This window comes from Eriocheir sinensis, chromosome 16 (genome assembly GCF_024679095.1).
Source record: "Eriocheir sinensis breed Jianghai 21 chromosome 16, ASM2467909v1, whole genome shotgun sequence".
In the NCBI taxonomy this organism is placed as follows: Eukaryota; Metazoa; Arthropoda; class Malacostraca; order Decapoda; family Varunidae; genus Eriocheir; species Eriocheir sinensis.
This window is the reverse complement of record NC_066524.1, coordinates 13529079-13548650: the sequence shown is the minus strand read 5'-3', so window position 1 is coordinate 13548650 and position 19572 is coordinate 13529079. Positions and strand designations below refer to the sequence as shown.

Genomic DNA, 19572 nt, shown 5'->3' with positions numbered 1-19572 from the left:
AGAAATGCGAATAATAATAATAAAAAAAATAGTGGAACGTAGAAAGGTGGACAGGTAAGGGAGAGAACATGGAACTGGTTACCTGGTGGAGGAGGAGGAGAAGGAGGAGGAGGAGGAGGGAAGAGGTAGCATTAGTAGGTGTTGAAAGCTTTAGCGAGAGAGGAGGAGGGAGAGGAAGAGGAAGAGGAAGAGGAAAATCTAGGAAGAGACGATAAGAAGAGAAGATGAAGAAAGTAAGAATATAGGAAACAACTTAAAGAAGATAAATTATGGAAGACTGTAAATAAAAAAAAAAAAGAGTTAGAGGAATGAATGAAGAGAATATGAAAGTGATGGAGAGTGAAGGAAATATGAAAAAAAAGAGAAGGTACAAGGATGAAGAGACCGAAGAAAGGAAAGGATTAGAAATTGCAACAAAAAATGAAAAAAAAGAGATATTGAGGTATTTATAAACTGGATAAAAGATGTTAAATGTGAAAATAAAGAGAAAATGGAATAGATATAAGGAAAGAAATGTGAAAAGCATATTGTGATTTTTTGTGCAGTAAAAATAATGGAAGTGAAGAGAAGAAGGAGGGAAAGAAAAAATAAGAAAGGAAGTAAAGAAAGAAAGAAAGAAGGAAAAAAAGAAAGAAAGAAAAAGTTAAAGACGGAAGGAAGGAAGGAAGGAAAAAAAGAAAAAAGGAAAAGAAAGTAAAATTAGGAAGGAACGAAAGGAAGAAAGAAAAATAAACAAATTAAAGAAAGAAGGAAATACTGAATAAAGAAAGAAAAAAGAAAATAAATTAATCAAGCAAGTAAGGAAAGAAAGAAAGCAAGAAGGAAGGAAAGGAGGAAGGGAGAAAGACATCAAATCAATAAACGCTTCGCGAATCAGTCCAACACATGTGAGCAAAATCCTGACTACCTTTCATTCGCAGGTGTACACGAGAGCCCTCACCTGTGTACCTGAACCCCCTTATTAGCTCACACACACACACACACACACACACACACACACACACACACACACACACACACACACATCAAGTCTTTCAAAGCGTCTCTCTGTTCCGTATGTTCGGCGCCACTATAAAAAAAAATTCACCCGCTCCAGTATCAGAGGGGCCAAAACCACCAATAGACCTACACCCATTTCCCCCTGCTCACACACACGCCCTACACGCACCCCACAGACACATACTCACGCACCCCACAGACACATACGCCCCTTCCCCCCCGTACCTTTGTGGAGCTGGGCGTGGCAGGAGGCGCAGGTGAAGCAGTGCAGGTGAAACACGTGGTGGCGGGCGCGCATGACCAACTCCTGCGGCGCGATTTCCAGCCCGCAGCGCCCGCACCGACCGCACCCGAACATCCTGCGAAGGGGAGACCGTGAGGTGTCAATAGGGGGTGGAGGAAGGGGAGAAGACCAAGTACGAGAATTTAATGGGGAGGTAATGGAGAGAACGTGAATGGACTTAGATATGAGTAGGCACAGGAAGGGAGGGTAATGGGAAGGGGGATGACAAACTAAGTGAATTTAATGAGAATGTAAAGGAGATAATGTGAATAGACTAGTTCGTGAGGAGAAACAGTGTGAGGTTAATGGGAACGACAGGTAAAGGTGTGAATCTAGGAGCGAATGGGAGGCGATAACAGCCAGGTAATTTTATGAGATTTTAACAGACTAGGGTGTGAGGAGGAGCAGGACGGGAGGTCAATGGAAATAGCAAAGGATCTAAATTTAATGCAAGACAGACGAGTGGAGATAATTGAGGAAGGGTTGAAGAGCTACGAAAATTTAATGGTTTTGTAAAGGAAATGACGTGAAGGGACTTGGATATGAGAAGTATAGCAGGATGTGAGGTTAATGTGAATAGCAAAGGACGTGAATTTAATGCAAGATAGACGAGTGGAGTTAATTGGGGAAGGGGTGAAGAGCTACGGAAATTTAATGGTGTTTTAAAGGGAATGATGTGAAGGGACTTTGACATGAGAAGTAGCAGAATGTGAGGTCATGGAAATGTAAAACTAAAGGCGTGAATATAGGAGTTAATAGGGAGAGTAAATAGGTAGGTAGAGTTGATGGGGGTATCAGGACACCTCCCCTCCCGAAATTGACCTCTCTTTTTGGCCACTCCTTTGATTTATTTTCATGAGCAGTAAGTAGCGGGGTTTTTTTTATAATATTTTTCTTTACGCCCTTGAACTGTCTCCTTTGCTGTAAATAAATAAATAAATATGGAATGGGTTAGAACATGAGGAAGAACAGGGCGTCAGGTTTTAGGATTGCAATTGTAATGGATATGAATTCAACGCAAATCAATAGAAAGTGTGAATGATGACCTGAAGTTGATGGGTATGTAAGGAATATAACGTTGATTACAGAGGAAAGGAATTTGATGGGGATTGAATGCCTAGTAAATCTAAGGGGAAGAGTGTAATGGTTAAGAGATGATATAGATTTAAAGGGAAAAATAAAGAGTGATAGATGTCGTAAATTCAAAGGGAAACTAATCTAATGGGTAATGGATATGTAAATTTAAGGGAAGAAACAGATAATTGATGGGCTTTAAGTAGACGTAAGGAAGATGCAAATGACATGGAAATTAAAGGGAAATAAATTAATGAGAATGTTATTAGCTCTAGATTTTTTTTAAATTGACAAACCGTGAAATTATTAGAAAACTTGAGAGAACGAATAAAACTGAATAAAAAGATCACAAAAAAATAAATAAAAGGAGAAAGAAAAAAAAATAAAGAAAAAGAACAAAAACCAAAAATCTAAAGAAAACGAAAAAAAGCTAAATAAAAGGAAAACGAAAAAACTAAAAAACGAAAACGAAAAAAAAAATAAACAAAAAGAAAACGAAGAGAACAAATGAAAAAAAAGAGACCGAAAGTAAAAATGGTTTCACTCTTTCAGTCGTTACTCAGTGAAGCTCCGAGTGCATGATTCAGTGTGTGTGTGTGTGTGTGTGTGTGTGTGTGTGTGTGTGTGTGTGTGTGTGTGTGTCATATATTTCGTTATCCATCGTTTGTTCTCTATTTTTTTCTCTCGTCATGCGGAGTTTCTATTTTACACAACACACGTTTTTATTCTCTCTCTCTCTCTCTCTCTCTCTCTCTCTCTCTCTCTCTCTCTCTCTCTCTCTCTCTTTTACGTATTTTATGTCATATTTCAGTGTGTCGATTTTGTTCAACTTTTTCCCATTTTCTCTTTTCACCTTTTCCGTCCTTTGTCTATTTTTTTATTTTTTTTTGCATCGTCACTGTGGAGTTTCCATTTTACATATTTTCTCTTTTTTTTTTTTTACCTTTTTTTCCCCGCTTTCATATTCCAGTCTCGATTTTGGTCAACTTTTTCTCACTTCTCATATTTTCTCACGTCATTTTATCAGTCCATCATTTTATTCATCTTTCCACCTGGTTACCTTAATACCTGGTTCTCCTCTTCATTTATCTCTTCACCTGGTTGCCTTAATACCTGGTTCTCTTCTACATTCATATCTCCACCTGGTTACCATAATATCTTCTTCCCCTCTACATTCATCTCTTCACCTGATTATCTAACATCTCCGGTTCCACGTTCCACCTCTCCCCGTGGTTTTTAATTCTCCGTTCTATTCATCTCACTTCTCCACTTCTACATTCCACCTCTCCACATGGCTATCTGACATCTCCGGTTCTATACTTCGTCTGTTCATCTGGTTCTGCGTCTGTGTTGACATTATAGGTTTTGGGTCACCGTTTTCTTGCTTTGGTCATTCATCTGTTATCAGCTCTTTCTTTCTTTATTTATTTACTTTAATCAAGGGTACAGTACGAAGAGGAAGTGGGTTAGTGGTGAAGGTGCAGGTGGGGGATAGGAGAGACAGTAGGGCTCGTATTTCAAAACATTTCGTCGCCCAAGCTCACATATTGGACGTGACTTTCGTAGGAGCTGTAGGCCTTTCCAGGGGTAGTTTTATGACCCTGGTGGTAGTTTGACCCTCCTTCTGTGCCATGAATCTTAAGATGCACTCATGAAAAACAGATTGATCTCCTCTTGGAACTTTAGAAATAGTTGATGTGAGAAGCGATGGTGCCTTAAAATACGGCCCTAGGAGTGTACAGTTGTATGGTGGAGGTTCGTTAGTTGTTCTGGTGTAGTTATTGTTTATCGAGCACCTTATTTGTATACCTCCGGCGTGCTCAGTTTTACGTATGATACAACCTGCCACTTTCCATTTCTTGTTTCTCCTAATCTCAAAAAAGCGCATTTTCTCCCATTTCCTTTGCACATGTGATGCCAGATGATTACCTTCCTCCACACCTGTCTTATCAGTCTCACACACCTGTATATTTTACCTAATCTGCGAACTGTTTTATGCAGGTAGAGATACACGATATTATGGATTTAGAGGAAAAACCAACCAACTAACCATTTAACCAACTATCTAAATAAATAAATAACTAAACTAACCAACTAACTGACTAACAATAAAAAATAAGCGCACGGTTGATGTCTACGTCTGTTTATGCACCTAGGAAATGCGTTGTGTGAACCGCTGTCTGTTTGGCAATGATAGAACAGGTTGGTAGTGGTGAGCTTGGAGATGTTATATTATGGAAGGGAAGAAGAAGTGGGAAAAGTAATGAAGGGAGGAAAGGGAAAAAGAGAGGGATTGATAGAGAGGAGAGAGAAAGAGGGAGAAGGAGAGAAGCGTAGAGGGAGGGAGAAGTGCGAAAAGAAATGGAGGGAGGAAAGGAAAAAAGAGAGGGATTGATAGAGAGAAAGAGAGAGAAAGAGGGATACGGAGAGAAACGTAGAGAGAGAGCTGGTGAGAGAGGAGAGATAAGAGACGTGGGAGAGGAGGGAAAACTACGGAAGATGAGGCGGAAAGAGAGAGAGGAGGAGGAGGGGAGAGAGACAAAAGGAAAATATAGGATGGCATGAAGAGGAGGTAAAGGGGAGAGAATGGAGAGAACTAAGGGAGGGAGAGGAAGGGAGAGGCGAGGTTGAAGGTAAAGGATATGAAAGGGTATGAAGAGAGGGAGAAACCAAATTAGAAGGGAGGAAGAAGGAGGAGGAAAAGAGGAAAAGGAGGAGGTTTTAAAGAGGAGGTAAGGGGAAGGGAGGGAGGTAAGGGAAGGAGAAGGAGGAGAGGGAGATAAGGAAGGGAAGGAGGTGGGAAAGGAAGGGAGAGAGGAGAGGGGGATAAAAGAGAGAGGTAGGGAGGAGAGGTAGGAAGGGAGAAGAGGGGAAGAAGAGAAAGGGAGGGAGGGAGAACAAGGGTGAAGATAATGGTTAGCCACTTGAAGACCAATATAATAAGGGGATGACACCCGCCCCATTGAGAGGAGGAGGAGGAGGAGGAGGAGGAGGAAGAGGAGGAGGAGGAGGAGGGTATGAGAGCACATTTCCCAGGTTAATCCCGCCTCCTCGCCATCGTCATCATCATCATCATCAGCCCATCGATTAGCCTAAAGGAGACCAGCAGAAGCGTTTGCCAAGTGGCGTGAATCATGATAATCACTCTCACTCACTCACTCTCCCTCGCTCTCCCTCACACACACACACACACACACACACACACACACACACACACACACACACACACACACACACACACACACACTTACTTACTTACTCTCTCCCCTTACTCTCTCTTCATATTAATTTTCTCTTTTCCTTCACTTCTCTTAAAATTCTTCCACTTACTCTACCTCTCTCTTACTCCCTCTCCCTCCCTCTCCCTCACTCACAACACACATGCTCTCTTTCCTTACTCTCTTTTCCTTTACTTCTTTTAAAATTCTCTCTCTTACTCTACCTCTCCCTTACTCTAACGAACTTCCTCTCCCTCCTTCTCCCTCACTCACGCTCTCTTCCCTCTCCCTCTCTCTTTAGTTTACCTCTTCCTCTTTTGCCTGTCTTTAAATTCTCCCTCCCTAACTCTACCTCCCTCTCCCTCTCTCATATACTCCCTCTCTTCCATCTCTCACTCCTCACCCTAATTTGCCTTTTTTTATATTTTCATTTGTCTTTTATTTCTACTTTGCATCCTCTCCCTCCCTTCCTCTCTCTCACTCACTCACGAACTCTCTCTCCTTCTCTCTCTCTCTCCTTCCTCTTCCTCTCCTCACTTTAATTTACTTTTTTTTCCCCTTACGTGTCTTTAACCTCTCCCTCACTTCCTCTCCCTCCCTCTCTCCTCCCTCCTTCTAACTTGTTTATCTTTCCCTCTCCTTCTCCCTCTTCCCTTCGTCCCCTCTCTTCCTCTTCCTCTCCCTTACCTGTCTCGCCCCATCTCTTATTCTTCTCTCTCCTCGTCTCATTCCTTTTCTTTTTTCTCTTCCTACTTTCTTGACCTCTCTCCTCTTACCTCTCTTCCCTTTCTCTTTTTTCCCTCCCCTTTCATCTTGTTAATATAATTTCTTCCTTTCCTTTTCCTTCCCTCTACAAGTTGAACAGAATTTAGAATCATATAATATTTCCCATGTCTTTCTATCTCTCTCTTTCACTCTTATCTCTCATCACATATCCATCTATCTATCCCTTCCCTTTCTCTTTCGCTCCCTCTACCTCTCTTCTATGCAGGTAGGCGCGAGGGGAGGCTGAGGGGAAGATGAGGGGAGGGATAAACTGGTATGCAAGCTGCCCTCAATCTCTCTCTCACGCCCTCTCTCTCTTTCTCTCTCAATCCCTTATCATTTCCACTCTCCCCTCCATCTGTCTCTCTCCTCTGTGGGTTTAGCGGCTGTGTTGAGGAGAGGGGAAGATGAGGGGAAAGTTAAGGGAGAGTTAAAGCAGTTCTTGTTATCTTATCTCTAATTTAATTTCCCCTCACTCACTCATCTCCCACAAGCTATTCCCTCACTCAGTCACTCCTTCACCCCTCTCTCTTTCCCCTCTTTCCCCTCCTCACTAACTCACTAACTCACTCCTTCATCACTGTCTGTTTTCCCTCTTTCCCTCTCTTTATCTATCGTCTCATTGGGTTTAGAGAAAGAGAAGGGAAGGTAAGGAAAGGGGAATTGAGGGGAAGGGAAAGAGAAAGGGAAGGAAAGGTGAGGGCAGGTGAGAGAGAGGAAAAGGGAAAGGATAGGTAAGAAGAGGGGAAGGTGAGGAGAAAGGGAAGGGAAGAGGAAGTTATAATTTAAGAGGAAAGGGAAGGTAAGAGGAAGGTGAGGGAAGAGGGAGGAAAGGTAAAAGAAAGGGAAGGGAAGTGGAGGGAATGTTAGGGGAAGATAAGGGAAAGTGGAGGGGAAGGAAAAGGAAGGGGAGCGAAAGGTTAGAGAAAGGGAAGAGGAAGACATAGGGAAGGGAAGGGAAGGGGAAGGAAAAGGGAAGGGGAGCGAAAGGTTAAAGAAAGGAAGAGGAAGACATAGAGAAGGGAAGGGAAGGGGAAGGAAAAGGAAGGGGAGCGTAAGGTTAAAGAAAGGAAGAGGAAGACATAGAGAAGGGAAGGGAAGGGAAAGGGAAGGGAGACTATTGCATCCTGTCTTATCGGCTTAATCAAGAGTTCTGAAGGTGTGTGTGTGTGTGTGTGTGTGTGTGTGTGTGTGTGTGTGTGTCGCCTCCCGAGGGGCTAAAAATAAGGTTTACGGTGTCGAGTGATGGGCATAAACGTGGAGAGAGGAATCCCATCACCGCCATGCCCCTTCCCCCCCCTCCCTTCCCCTTCCCTCCCCTTCCTTACCATCCATTACTTTTATTTCTGCTTCTCCTTCTTTCCTCCCTTCCCATCCGTTCCCTTTCTGGTTTTCCCTCTCTTCTTTTCTTATTCAATTTATTTATCTCGTTTTCCTCCCATCCCTTCCCTTCTGTTCCCTTTCCCTCCCTTTTCCTCCCTTCCCATCCATTCCCTTTCTGTTTTTCTCTCTTCTTTCTTCCTTTCCCATCCAATTCAGTTATCTCGTTTTCCTCCCATCCCTTCCCTTCTGTTCCCTTTCCCTCCCTTTTCCTTCCTTCCGATCCCTTCACTTTATGTCTGCCTCTACTTCTCTTTGCCTCACTTTCCCTCTTCCGTTTTTCCTTCTTTCCTTTCTTCCTCTTTGCTTTCCCTTCATGTTGCTGTTTTCCCTTCACTTTCCTCTCCTCGTCTTCCCTGTTTTTCCTTCCCCTTTTTTTTCCTTTTTCAGATAGATTTTCCTCTCCTCCCTTTCCCGGCCCTTCCCTCTTCTCTTATCCCTTCCCCTCCCTTCCCTTCCCTTCCCTTCCCTTTCCTTCCATTCCCTTCCATTCCCTTCCATTCCATTCCATTCCGTTCTCATCCCATCCCATCCCATCCCATCCCTTCCCTTCCCTTCCCCTCCCTCCCCTTTCTTTCCCTCCCCTTCCTTTCCCTCCCCTTCCTTTCCCTTTCCTTCCATTCCATTCCGTTCCCATCTCATCCCATCCCCTCCCTTCCCTTCCCTTCCTTTCCCTTCCCTTGCCTTCTCTTCCCCTCCACTTCTCTCACCTTCCGTTCCCTTTCTATCCTATCCCATCCCTTGCCTTCCCTTCCCGAACACTTCATACAGAAAACAACACAACTTAATCGATCTTACAATAACTTAACCTTCAGCGACTTCCCTTCACATCGAACTCGTACGTTAAAAAGAAAAAAAACTAACAGGTGGGATTTTACCTTACACGCTAATTACAAAGGTATACCGGTGTTTAGTTGGAGGAAATACCTGTGGAGAATAACCTGGGTTTATGCGTGTTGCCGAGATAAGGCCAACACGCAGCTTTTAATTGATGCAACAGAATCCAAGAACAAGAAGAATGAAAAAAAAGGAGTTTGATTCCACTTGAGATGTGAATGCAAGTGTTTATTATAGTGAAGCCAGGCAAAACCGAAAGGAAGCGAGAGGAAAATAAGACGAAGAAGAGGAGAAGGAGGAAGAAGAAGAAGAAGAAGAAGAAGAAGAAGAAGAAGAAGAAGAAGAAGAAGAAGAAGAAGAAGAAGAAGAAGAGGAGGAGGAGGATAAGGAAGATAGGGAGCAAGAGGAGGAGTAGATAAGAAGGAACGAGTAGAAATATTAAGAGAAAGAGCAGAAGGAATGAAGTATGAAGAGAATAGATAGGAAGAAGAAGAAGAAGAAGAAGAAGAAGAAGAAGAAGCGGAGGAGGAGGAGGAAGATAGGGAGCAAGAGGATGAGTAGATAAGAAAGAACAAGTAGAAATATTAAAATAAAGAGCAAAAAAATGAAGTATGACGAGAATAGATACGAAGAAGGAAAGTGAATAAGGAGAGAAGGAGAAAGGGAAGAAACGAGAACAGGAGGAAGGGAGGAGGAGGAGGAGAGGGAGAGGGAGATAAAAAAAAGGGGAATTCGTGGACAGATGCCATAGGTTAAGATGATGCGATAGAGATATGTTAAAATGCAGTAAATTGTTATCTAAAGCGGATACGAGAGAGAGAGAGAGAGAGAGAGAGAGAGAGAGAGAGAGATCCCGTTACCGTGTTCCCATCTAACCCCTCTCTTCCCTTGTCTCTCACTCCCCCTCCTCCTCCTCCTCCTCCTCCTCCTCTCTCCGTCTGTCCTGCACGTGGCCATTCATCTCTGTCCAGGTGGGAAGTTTACCTGTCCGTCATCCACCTCCACCACCACCACCACCACCACCACCACCACCACCATCTTCTTTCTTCCCTTCCCATCCATTCCTTTTCTCTTTCTCTTTTCCCTGTTCCCTCCTTCCCATCCTTTTCCCTTCCCCCTTCCTTTTCTTCCATTACCCTTTTCTCTGCCTCTTCTTCCCCCTCCTTCCCTTCTCTTACATTTATTACTTTTCTCTCTGCTTCTCCTTCTTCTTTCTTCCCATAACCCTTCTTCACTACCACCACCACCACCACCACTACTACTACTACTACTACTACTACTACTACTACTACTACTATTACTGTTTCTCATGCTATTCAAAAGACGGTTACGTATATTATTATTTTTGTGTGTGTGTATTTTTGTAAGCGATAAGAAATGATAATAAACAATGAAGAGAACGATTAAAATGTGTTATTCGTTTAGATAACATGACCTCGTTTTCTTGTTCTTTGTTCTTGTTCCTGTTCTTCTTGTTCTTGTTATGTTTCTTCTTCTTGCGGTTTCTTTGTTTTTTTCGTTTTCCATCTTCTTTTTTCTTTTCCAATTGACCTTTTTCACTTCCTCTTCCTTCTCATCTTTCCTCTAATTCCACTCACTCTTCTCTTTTTATATAGCTTAATCCTCCTCCTCCCTCCCCCCTTTTCTCTCTCTCTCTCTCTCTCTCTCTCTCTCTCTCTCTTTTCAGCTTTCCTTTTGAATTCTTCCCCCTTCCCCCCCTTCCCCCCTCCCATTCCACCTCTCCTCCTCACCCTTCTCTTCTCCCTTCTCTCCCTCTCTCCCTCCCTTTCTTACCTGCCCCTTTCGTTCCCCTTTTTGAGTGTTCTTGAAATTTGTTGATTAAAATATAGACAAAAAGAGAAATATGTGGATTATGGAATTTTTGAACGACCTGAGTTGAGAGAGAGAGAGAGAGAGAGAGAGAGAGAGAGAGAGAGAGAGAGAGTTTACATACACGTTCATTATTTCGTTTTTTAAAGCACTCGTAAAAAACGGCAAAATTCACTTCGTTAGATTTCTTTACTATACTTTTTTAAATATGTTTGGACGGAAAAATAATTGATAACATTGAGCGTTGCGTCTCTGGGTTGAAAAATGTAGCAAAAAGCGTCAAATTAGTAAACAGTTAATACATTTTTGTTGATTCTGTTATCGTTACATATTCTTTTATTGCATTTTTAAGAAGGTTTCAAAAATAATGATTACAGAAAAATGTGATTATTTTTGATATATTTGCAAATTCAGGTTTTAATAATTGTATTCGCTAAAAAAAAAGGAAGAAAATAGCAGACAAATAAAACAGACATATTTATAAAGATACGTTTTAATTGTATTCAAGAAAAAAATAGTAAAAATAACAGACAAGCTGAAAAGGGTGTATTTACAAAGTCTAGTTTCTATGGCAACGTAAAACAATTAATGAAAAACACGCTGTAAAAGTTTAAATAAAAAGACAAATAAACCAAATAATGCGAGTCAACTTTTTTCGATACATTTTACGAGGTCCAGTTTTTTTTTATTGCAGCACAAAGCAACACGAAAACGAGAACATGTCTGAACAGTAATATGAGAATAATTCAATTGCACAAGAGGATAATGACAATAATAAGTCGGAAACATTTAGTGAAGACGCCAGATTGATAAGGGATCGATAAGCAAGACATTCGACGTTGGTTTTATAATCTCGCCACACGTGTTTTTCTTTATGTTGAGATTGTCGTTGTAAGAGGTTTTCAAAATAATAGTAATGATAGATAAAATGAGATTGGGATTAGTGAATTTTAGATAAGGAAAAATAAAAGGGGAAAGAAAGAATTGTTAGAGGAATGAAGGAAAAAATGAATGATTGAGAATTGAGATTAATGAATTTTAGATGACGGGAAAATAAAAGGGGAAAGAAAGAATTGTTAGAGGAATGAAGGAAAAAATGAATGATTGAGAATTGAGATTAATGAATTTTAGACGACGGGAAAATAAAAGGGGAAAGAAAGAATTGTTAGAGGAATGAAGGAAAAAATGAATGATTGAGAATTGAGACTAGTGAATTTTAGATGACGGGAAAAGAAAAGGGGAAAGAAAGAATTGTTTGAGGAATTAAATAAAAAAATGAATGATTTAAAATTGAGATGAATTAATTTTAGACGACGGGAAAATAAAAGGGGAAAGAAAGAAGGGCGAGAAGAAGGAGGGAAAAATATTTAAAAAAAAGAGAAAAGAATGGAGGCAAGTGCTTTATAGTGGCGCCATCTTGCTTGGCTCATGCTGTCCCCTGGAGGTCATCTTTGAACCTCTCTTTACAGAACGAATCTAGAGGCTGGGTTGATAGGTGGTCTTAAGGGCACCATGTGGGTAGTCTTAGGCCGCTCGCCGGTGAATGAAAAATCCCAACTGTGGCGGCGGGCAGGACTCGAACCCGCGGCGCCGCTAACCATTCAGTATAATAAAAAATAAATAAAACGCACATGTTGCACACACGCTGAGGATTACACAACGATCACGAACACGGCCACAAACAAGGACACGGAAGAAAACATGATGTCCACGCCACACCATATCTTTAAACACACACACACACACACACACACACACACACACACACACACACACACACACACACACATCCGGCCGGTGATAGCAAAAGGGAACCAGCCACACCCCATCCACTACACCCCTGCCCACACACCCTCCATCATACCCACACCCACACCAAACACCCACACCCACACCATATCCCATTCCACACCGTAGCACACTCCTGAAATAAGCCCATTACATTAACACCTCTACACCTTCGATATCCCCTCCCCTTACAGCCAATACACTCACCACCACTACCACCACCGCACTCCATCCGCTCCCTCTCCACCTCCCCCCACAGCACCCCTTCCACCACCATCACTATAAATCACCACCACCGCCACCACCGCCCCCACCAATAACAAAAACAACGAAGGTAATAGAAAACAAGAAAGGCAATAACAAAAGCAATATAGACAATAACAGGGAGAACAGAGACTATGAGAAAATCAACAAAGACAAATAAAACAAAGACAAAGAAGACAAACAAAAGAACAACAACAACAAATGGGCTGCCAAAATCGAGTCCTAGAAACAAACAATACTGAAAAAAACTTTAAAAAAAAAACAATAAGAAAAATAACAACAAAAACAGCAACAGGAATAATACCACCACAAACAAAAGCAGTAACGACAACAACAACAACTCCTACTGTCAGTCTTGCAATAACAAACACGGGATTATCTCTCTCTCTCTCTCTCTCTCTCTCTCTCTCTCTCTCTCTCTCTCTCTCTCTCTCTCTCTCTCTCTCTCTCTCTCTCTCTCTCTCTCTCTCTCTCTCTCTCTCTCTCTCTCTCTCTCTCTCACAAACAAACACACATACACGCGCACACAACCTTCCCCCCTCCCCAAACTCCCACAACAACACCCCCAAAACCTCCATCTCCCCTCCCCCCTTCACACACACACTCCACCTCCATTCTCTCTCTCTCTTCTCTTCCTCCTCCTCTCTCTCAGTCTCCTTTTTTCTCCCTTTACACTCACGAAAATCCAGTTTAATGAGGAGGCGCAGCTCTCTTCCCTTGGCCCAAAACAAAGCACACGTGTCCCAGCCTCTTGATTCTCCTCGGCCCTTCGCTCACCCCGGGACGCGGCGGCGAATAATGAGACGTATTTGTGTCCCGCGATCGATACCCAGCACGAGCAAAGCAAATATGCGTGGGAAATGTGTGCTACGGGAGGAGGGAGAGGAGGAGGAGGAGGAGGAGGAGGAGGGGAAATAGGAGGAGGAGGAGGATTGTACACGTATGGGATGTTTTAAGAGGGAGAGGATTGGTCTGAGAGAGAGAGAGAGAGAGAGAGAGAGAGAGAGAGAGAGAGAGAGAGAGAGAGAGAGAGAGAGAGAGAGAGAGAGAGAGAGATTTATGAGTTTGTTTAGATTCATTTTTTGTTGTTTTATTAGTTGTTCGCTTTCTTTAATAGTCCGGGTTGTAGTAGTAGTGGTAGTAGTAGTAGTAGTAGTAGTAGTAGTAGTAGTAGTAGTAGTAGTAATAGTAGTAGTAGTAGTAGTAGTAGGCATTGCTATAAGATTGTTCAGCAAAAAATTATAAACTCCCTAAGTCATTGCTTTTATATCCTTTCTACTTCCTCATTTTCTTCAGTAACTTTATAACTCACCCCCCAAATAGAAAATAAAACAAAAGAAAACGAAAACAATCATCAAAACTTAATGCATACAAAATAACAAGAAAAACATAATTACCTAACTAACTAACTAAATAAACAACAAAAATAACTAACCAAAACCTAATTAAACCTAACTAACCAATACCTAGCCCCAACCAAACTTACATAAACAAATGAACGCCACAAAACATAAACTTAACCTAACCTAACCTAACCTAACCTAACCTAACCTAACCTATCCTTTAAACCAACAACAAAAATCCTTCACAACAAAACACAAAAAAACAAAATAATCCTTAAGCAAAGTGTAATGACGTTGCTCCTCGCGTTAACAATTTCATCTTTTTTTAGCGCTTACAGCAAACGCAGCTTAGTTAATAGTCAGGGGAAATCAGATTATGTTTTGTATAATAGGAGAGAGAGGGGAGAGAGAGAAAAGAAAGGTGTTGGGTAGGGAGGGGAGAAAGGGAGGGAGGAGAAGGGAGGGAGAGAAACGTGACTGGTGGGAACATGGGGAGGTTAGGTGAGGGAGAGAGAGGGGAAGGGAGTGAGAGAAAAGGGGAGGGAGAGAACGTGACTGCTAGGAAGGTCATGTGAGGGAAAGAGAGAGAAGGGAGGGGAGGAGGAGGGAAAGAGAGGGGAAAGGAAGGTTAGGGGATACGAAAGAGAGGGGAGAGGGAGAGAGACAAAAAGAGACAAGAGGGGAGAGAAAAAACGTAACAAGAGGAAAGGTTTTGTAAGGGAAAGAAAGGAAAGTAGAGGGAGAGCAAAGAGGAAAAGGAAGTTAGGTGGAAGGAAGAGAAGGAGAAGAGAAGAGAGTAGAGGGGGCGGGAGAAATATGGAGATGGAAGGAAAACTACGTCAGTATCATAGAGGGAAAATGCAGGAAAAAGAGACAAAGGGGAGGAAAGGGAGAGGAAACTGTAGAGATTGTGAAGCTTAGGAGAGAAAAGGGGAGAGGATAAAAGGAGGGAGATGGAAAGGAAACGGATGGGAAGGTAAAGTAAAATTGGATAGCATAAAAGGAGGATAAGAGGGGAGAAAGAACAGAGAAAAAAAAGGAAGGAGGGAGGAAAAAGAAAGATTGCGAGAGGTAGAAATCTAAATATAAAAGAGAAAGAAGGGAGGGAATGGAAACGAAGGGAGGAAATAGAGAAAGAAGAGATAAAAGAGGAAAGGAGGAAAGGAGGTAATAAGTGAAAAGAGAAAAGAAGGAGGAAGATGATAAATACTCTCTCTCTCTCTCTCTCTCTCTCTCTCTCTCTCTCTCTCTCTCTCTCTCTCTCTCTCTCTCCCTTAGCATATTATCTCCATTTATTAAGGATGTGCTACTATTTTTGGCGTTTCCTGTTATAGACAAAAAAAAAGGGAGAGAGAATGTAGCAAAAGGAAATAGGATAAAAAAAAAAGAAAAACGTCGAATGATAAGTTACGACACTCTCTCTCTCTCTCTCTCTCTCTCTCTCTCTCTCTCTCTCATTGGTGGTAGAGATAAAAATTGTGTTGTTAGTGTCATAAGGTTGGGGAGGGGACGGGAGGGGAGGGGGGGAGGGGGAAGGGGGAGGGGAGTTAGTTCCATGTTACTATATCTATGGCCTAGTTTGTGTGTGTGTGTGTGTGTGTGTGTGTGTGTGTGTTAAGATAGGGTGAGACTTGGACATCCGGTGGTCATGGTATGGTGGTGGTGGTGGTGGTGGTGGTGATGGTGGTGGTGGTGGTGATGGTGGTGGTGGTGATGGTGGTGGTGGTGATGGTGGTGGTGGTGATGGTGGTGGTTGTGGTGATGATGGTGGTGGTGGTGATGGTGGTGGTGGTGATGGTGGTGGTTGTGGTGATGGTGGTGGTGGTGGTGGTGGTTGTGGTGATGGTGGTGGTGGTGATGGTGGTGGTTGTGGTGATGGTGGTGGTGATGGTGGTGGTTGTGGTGATGGTGGTGGTGGTAACATAATTTTTAGTGATGTTCCCCTTTTGTGTCTCTTTATCTCTTTCCTTTTCTCTTCTTTTTTTTAATTTGTCTTTGTTGTATTTCATTTATTTTTCTATTTAATTTTTTTTAGTTACCGGCAATTAACAGTCCTCTACCTTTCTCCTTCTCTTGTCTCTCTTCAGTGTTTTATTTTGCATTATATTTTTTTTCTTTTCCTCTATTTTATTTATAATTGGGATTTGTATTTTCATCTTCTTTTCACTTTATTCGAATTGTTTTTCTTTCTCTTTTTCTTCCTCTATGTGTAAAATTATTGTATTAAACTTCGTCGGCGTTCGAGAAATATTGAAGAGTCGTTTTTATTTTATTTCCTTATCTCTGTTTGTCTTGCTCTGTTATTTAGCGACATGTTTCTTTATCTCTTGTTTTATCGCCATGCACACGCCCCATTTCCTTTTTCCTCCTCTTCCTCCTTTATCTCCTCCTCTTCCTGTTCCTTTGTTTCGTAATATATTCAACTTTTATACTCTTATTATTTTCTTTTCTTTTTTTTTCGTTTCTCCTCGTTTCTTACTGCTTTTCCTCCCCTTGTTCTTGTTATTGTTTTTGTTCTTTTTTTCTTGTTTTTCTTTTTCTTTTTCTTGCTGTTGTTGTTGTTCTTTTTTTTCTTGCTCTTTTTGTTCTCCTTCTTCTTCTTCTTCTTCTTCTTCTTCTTCTTCTTCTTCTTCTTCTTCTCCTTCTTTCTCTTATTCCTCCTCCTCCTCCTCCTCCTCCTCCTCCTCCTCCTCCTCCTCCTCCTCCTTTTCCTCTTCCTCCTCCACCTCTACCTCCTCCACCACCACCACCTCCTCCTGCTTCTCTACTCTTCCCCTTCCTTCACCTTCCCGGGAAACAGGAGAAGGGACTGGATCAAAGGGCCATCTAGCTCACCTGTCCCCTTTACCTGCCTCTAATTAGCCCCGCCGCCTCTCACCTGACGTCACTTCCCGGTGTTCCTCATTACACGGACAGGTGACCCCGAGTTGACCTGAATGAGGCGGCGACACGGTGTTCTGTGACCTCTTTACTTTTCTTGTGTGTTTTGTTCCCTTCGCAAGATGTTAACAAGAGGAGGTTGAAGAAGAGGAAGAGGAGAATCGTAAGCAGGAGGAGGAACAAAGAGGAGGAACACAAAGGAACACAAAGAAACACAAAGGAAGAACAAACAACAGCAGACCTGCTGGTCCTTACGAGGCTGTTTGTGACAAGCTACACTAACTTTCTAATCAAAGGTGGAAGATGAAGGACAGCAAAGGTGAAGGCTCCTCCAGCCAAAGCTGGCAGAAAAGGAAAAAGAACCATGCAGCATGGAAAAAACTGCATGGAAATTATGTAGGAAAGAGGAAAGAACGACCATTACTGCTACCACTAACCGGGCGATAAAAACGGACAAGGACACCAGTATTCGAAAGAACTTAACGTTATTATGACAATGAGTAATATCTTAGTTGCTGGTTGGATTCAAAATACTTGTCTAATCTATTCTTGAAGGCCGTAACTGTTGTACTATCAACGACATCACAAGGTAGAGAGTTCCAAACATTAACAACTCGATTGAAGAAGAAGTGTTTAGCTTCGTGCGAGAGAATCTTTTACCACTTATCTTCAAATTGTGATTTCTTCTTGTTCTATTTGATCGATCAATTGTAAAGTAATCTTCCGCATTAATATCACTGAATCCTTTAAACATTTTAAACACTTCTATTAGATCGCCTCGCATTCTTCGTTTTGATAGGCTGAATAAATTTACTTCTTTAAGCCTTTGTTCATATGATAAATTTCTCAACCTAGGAATCATCTTTGTTACTCTTCGTTGAACCCGTTCCAACTTTTCTGTCTTTTCTGTAGTAGGGAGACTAAAACTGTACACAGTACTCTAGACGGGGTCGAACCAACGAATTATACAGTTTTAATATTACTTTTTCCGATTTATTATTATAGACTCGTCCGATGAAGCCAACCAATTTGTTTACAGTTTTAACTACCTCTGAACAATGCTGACCGGGCTTTAAATCGCTTGATATAATGATTCCAAGATCCTTTTCTTTACTTACTGCAGAAAGTTGTTGGCCATTCATTACGTACCGAACGCGATTGTTATTTTTTCCGATGTGCAACACTTTACATTTGTCAACGTTAAATTTCATTTGCCATTGATCGGCCCAACGTGCAAGTCGATCTAGATCTGATTGTAAAGCTTCTTCGTCGAGTGTCGCAGTTACTTTACTAGCAATTTTTGTGTCATCAGCAAATTTTGATACTTTGCAAGTGAGCCCATCATCGATATCATTAACATAAATTAAGAAGAGCATGGGGCCAAGCACTGACCCTTGAGGTACGCCGCTTCTGACATCGAGCCAGTTAGATGTAACACCGTTTAGAACTACTCTCTGTTTCCGCTCAGAGAGCCAGTCCACAAGCCAATTGTGAAAGTTACCCGAGATACCTTGCGCCAATAGTTTGCTGAGCAATCGTTGGTGGGGGACCTTATCAAATGCCTTTTGAAAATCCAGATATATGATATTTACTGATCTGCTTTCATCGAACACCTCAAAAATATAATGAAAAAGATCAAGTAAGTTAGTTGAACACGAACGTTTACTACGGAAAAAATATCCTGCCCCGAGTGAGGATCGAACTCACGACCTTGAGATTATGAGACTCACGCGCTGCCTACTGCGCCATCGAGGCTTAAAGAAGTGGTGGAGGAAGATGAGTAAGTATGAAGAATGTAGTTGAATAATAATTAGAAGAAAAATAAATTAGAATGAAAGGAAATATTTTAAAAGGGAAAGATATTAAAGTAACAAGAGATATAACGTTTAAGGGAAGTAAAGTGACTGATATTGATTTTAAGGGAAAACTGAAAGAAACATTGGCAGCATTAGAAGATACAAAGGCAAAGTTTGATAATAATAGTATTTAGAGAATTAGAAAAGAAGAAAAAGTTAAAATAGCACGAGAAGATATAGAGGAAAAAAATTGAAATGAGAGGCAAATTTTTAAGATGCAATATGTTAACCAAAGATGGAGAGAAGAAAAAGTCATAATATAAAGAAAGGAAAATGGAAGAGATGAGAATTTAAGTAAAAAAGGAATATTGAAGAGAAGACAAAGAAAAAGGAAAAAGCGAAAAGGAAAAGAAGAAAAGTGGATTAAGGATAATAAAGTAATAAATTCAAGTGAGTAAATAAAGGAGAGAAGAGAGATGAAGAAGGAAGTCCAAATGAAAGTGGAGGAGGAGGAGCAGGAGGAGGAGCAGGAGGAGGATATAGACAACTCCCTTAATGCTGATCTTGAGATTGAAACTTTGGAAACTATCTGAAACTTGAACGAAACTTTAGCATCCGAAAGAGGAGTCGGGAGTTTCTTCTTTTTGTATAAGCTTTTCTTTGTAGTCAAGTCTGGAGGAGGAGGAAGAGAAGAAGAAGAAGAAGAAGAAGAAGAAGAAGAAGAAGAAGAAGAAGAAGAAGAAGAAGAAGAAGAAATAGAAGAAGAAGAAGAAGCAGAAGAAGAAGAAGAGAAGGAAGAGGAGGAGGATATACATATGTTTACTCTGAATGTCTTTTCGATGCTATGTAAGAAAAAAAAAAATCTTGTATATTTATTTTTGTAACATTTCAGAAAGAATTTTAAAGGTTTCCCGGATAATTATTTTCGATTGCTGCTCTTTTCAGATGCGTTTATGATTATGGTGGTAGTAGTAGTAGTAGTAGTAACATATGCAGTCAAAATATCTCTTAATGACCACCTCAGACATCCAACCTTGAAATAAAAGGAGAAAAAAATAACATCTCATCTTTGCCAGTATTTACAACCCTGATGCTCCGTCTTCATTACGTTCCTA

The 19572-nt window shown here is 41.4% G+C and overlaps 1 protein-coding gene and 1 non-coding gene across 3 annotated transcripts in view; both read right to left on the bottom strand.

Moving 5' to 3' along the window:
* The window catches only part of LOC126999321 (LIM/homeobox protein Lhx2-like), a 66316-nt gene that overhangs the window by 24384 nt on the left and 22360 nt on the right, over window positions 1-19572 (bottom strand). For both annotated transcript variants that reach the window (XM_050861776.1, XM_050861777.1), the window contains exon 3: window positions 1225-1358. In XM_050861776.1, coding sequence (XP_050717733.1) covers window positions 1225-1358 — 134 coding nt within the window. The remainder of the gene's footprint in view (window positions 1-1224; window positions 1359-19572) is intronic.
* On the bottom strand, window positions 18344-18416 carry Trnam-cau (transfer RNA methionine (anticodon CAU)). The gene has a single exon. It is a non-coding gene; the product is annotated as a tRNA-Met (tRNA).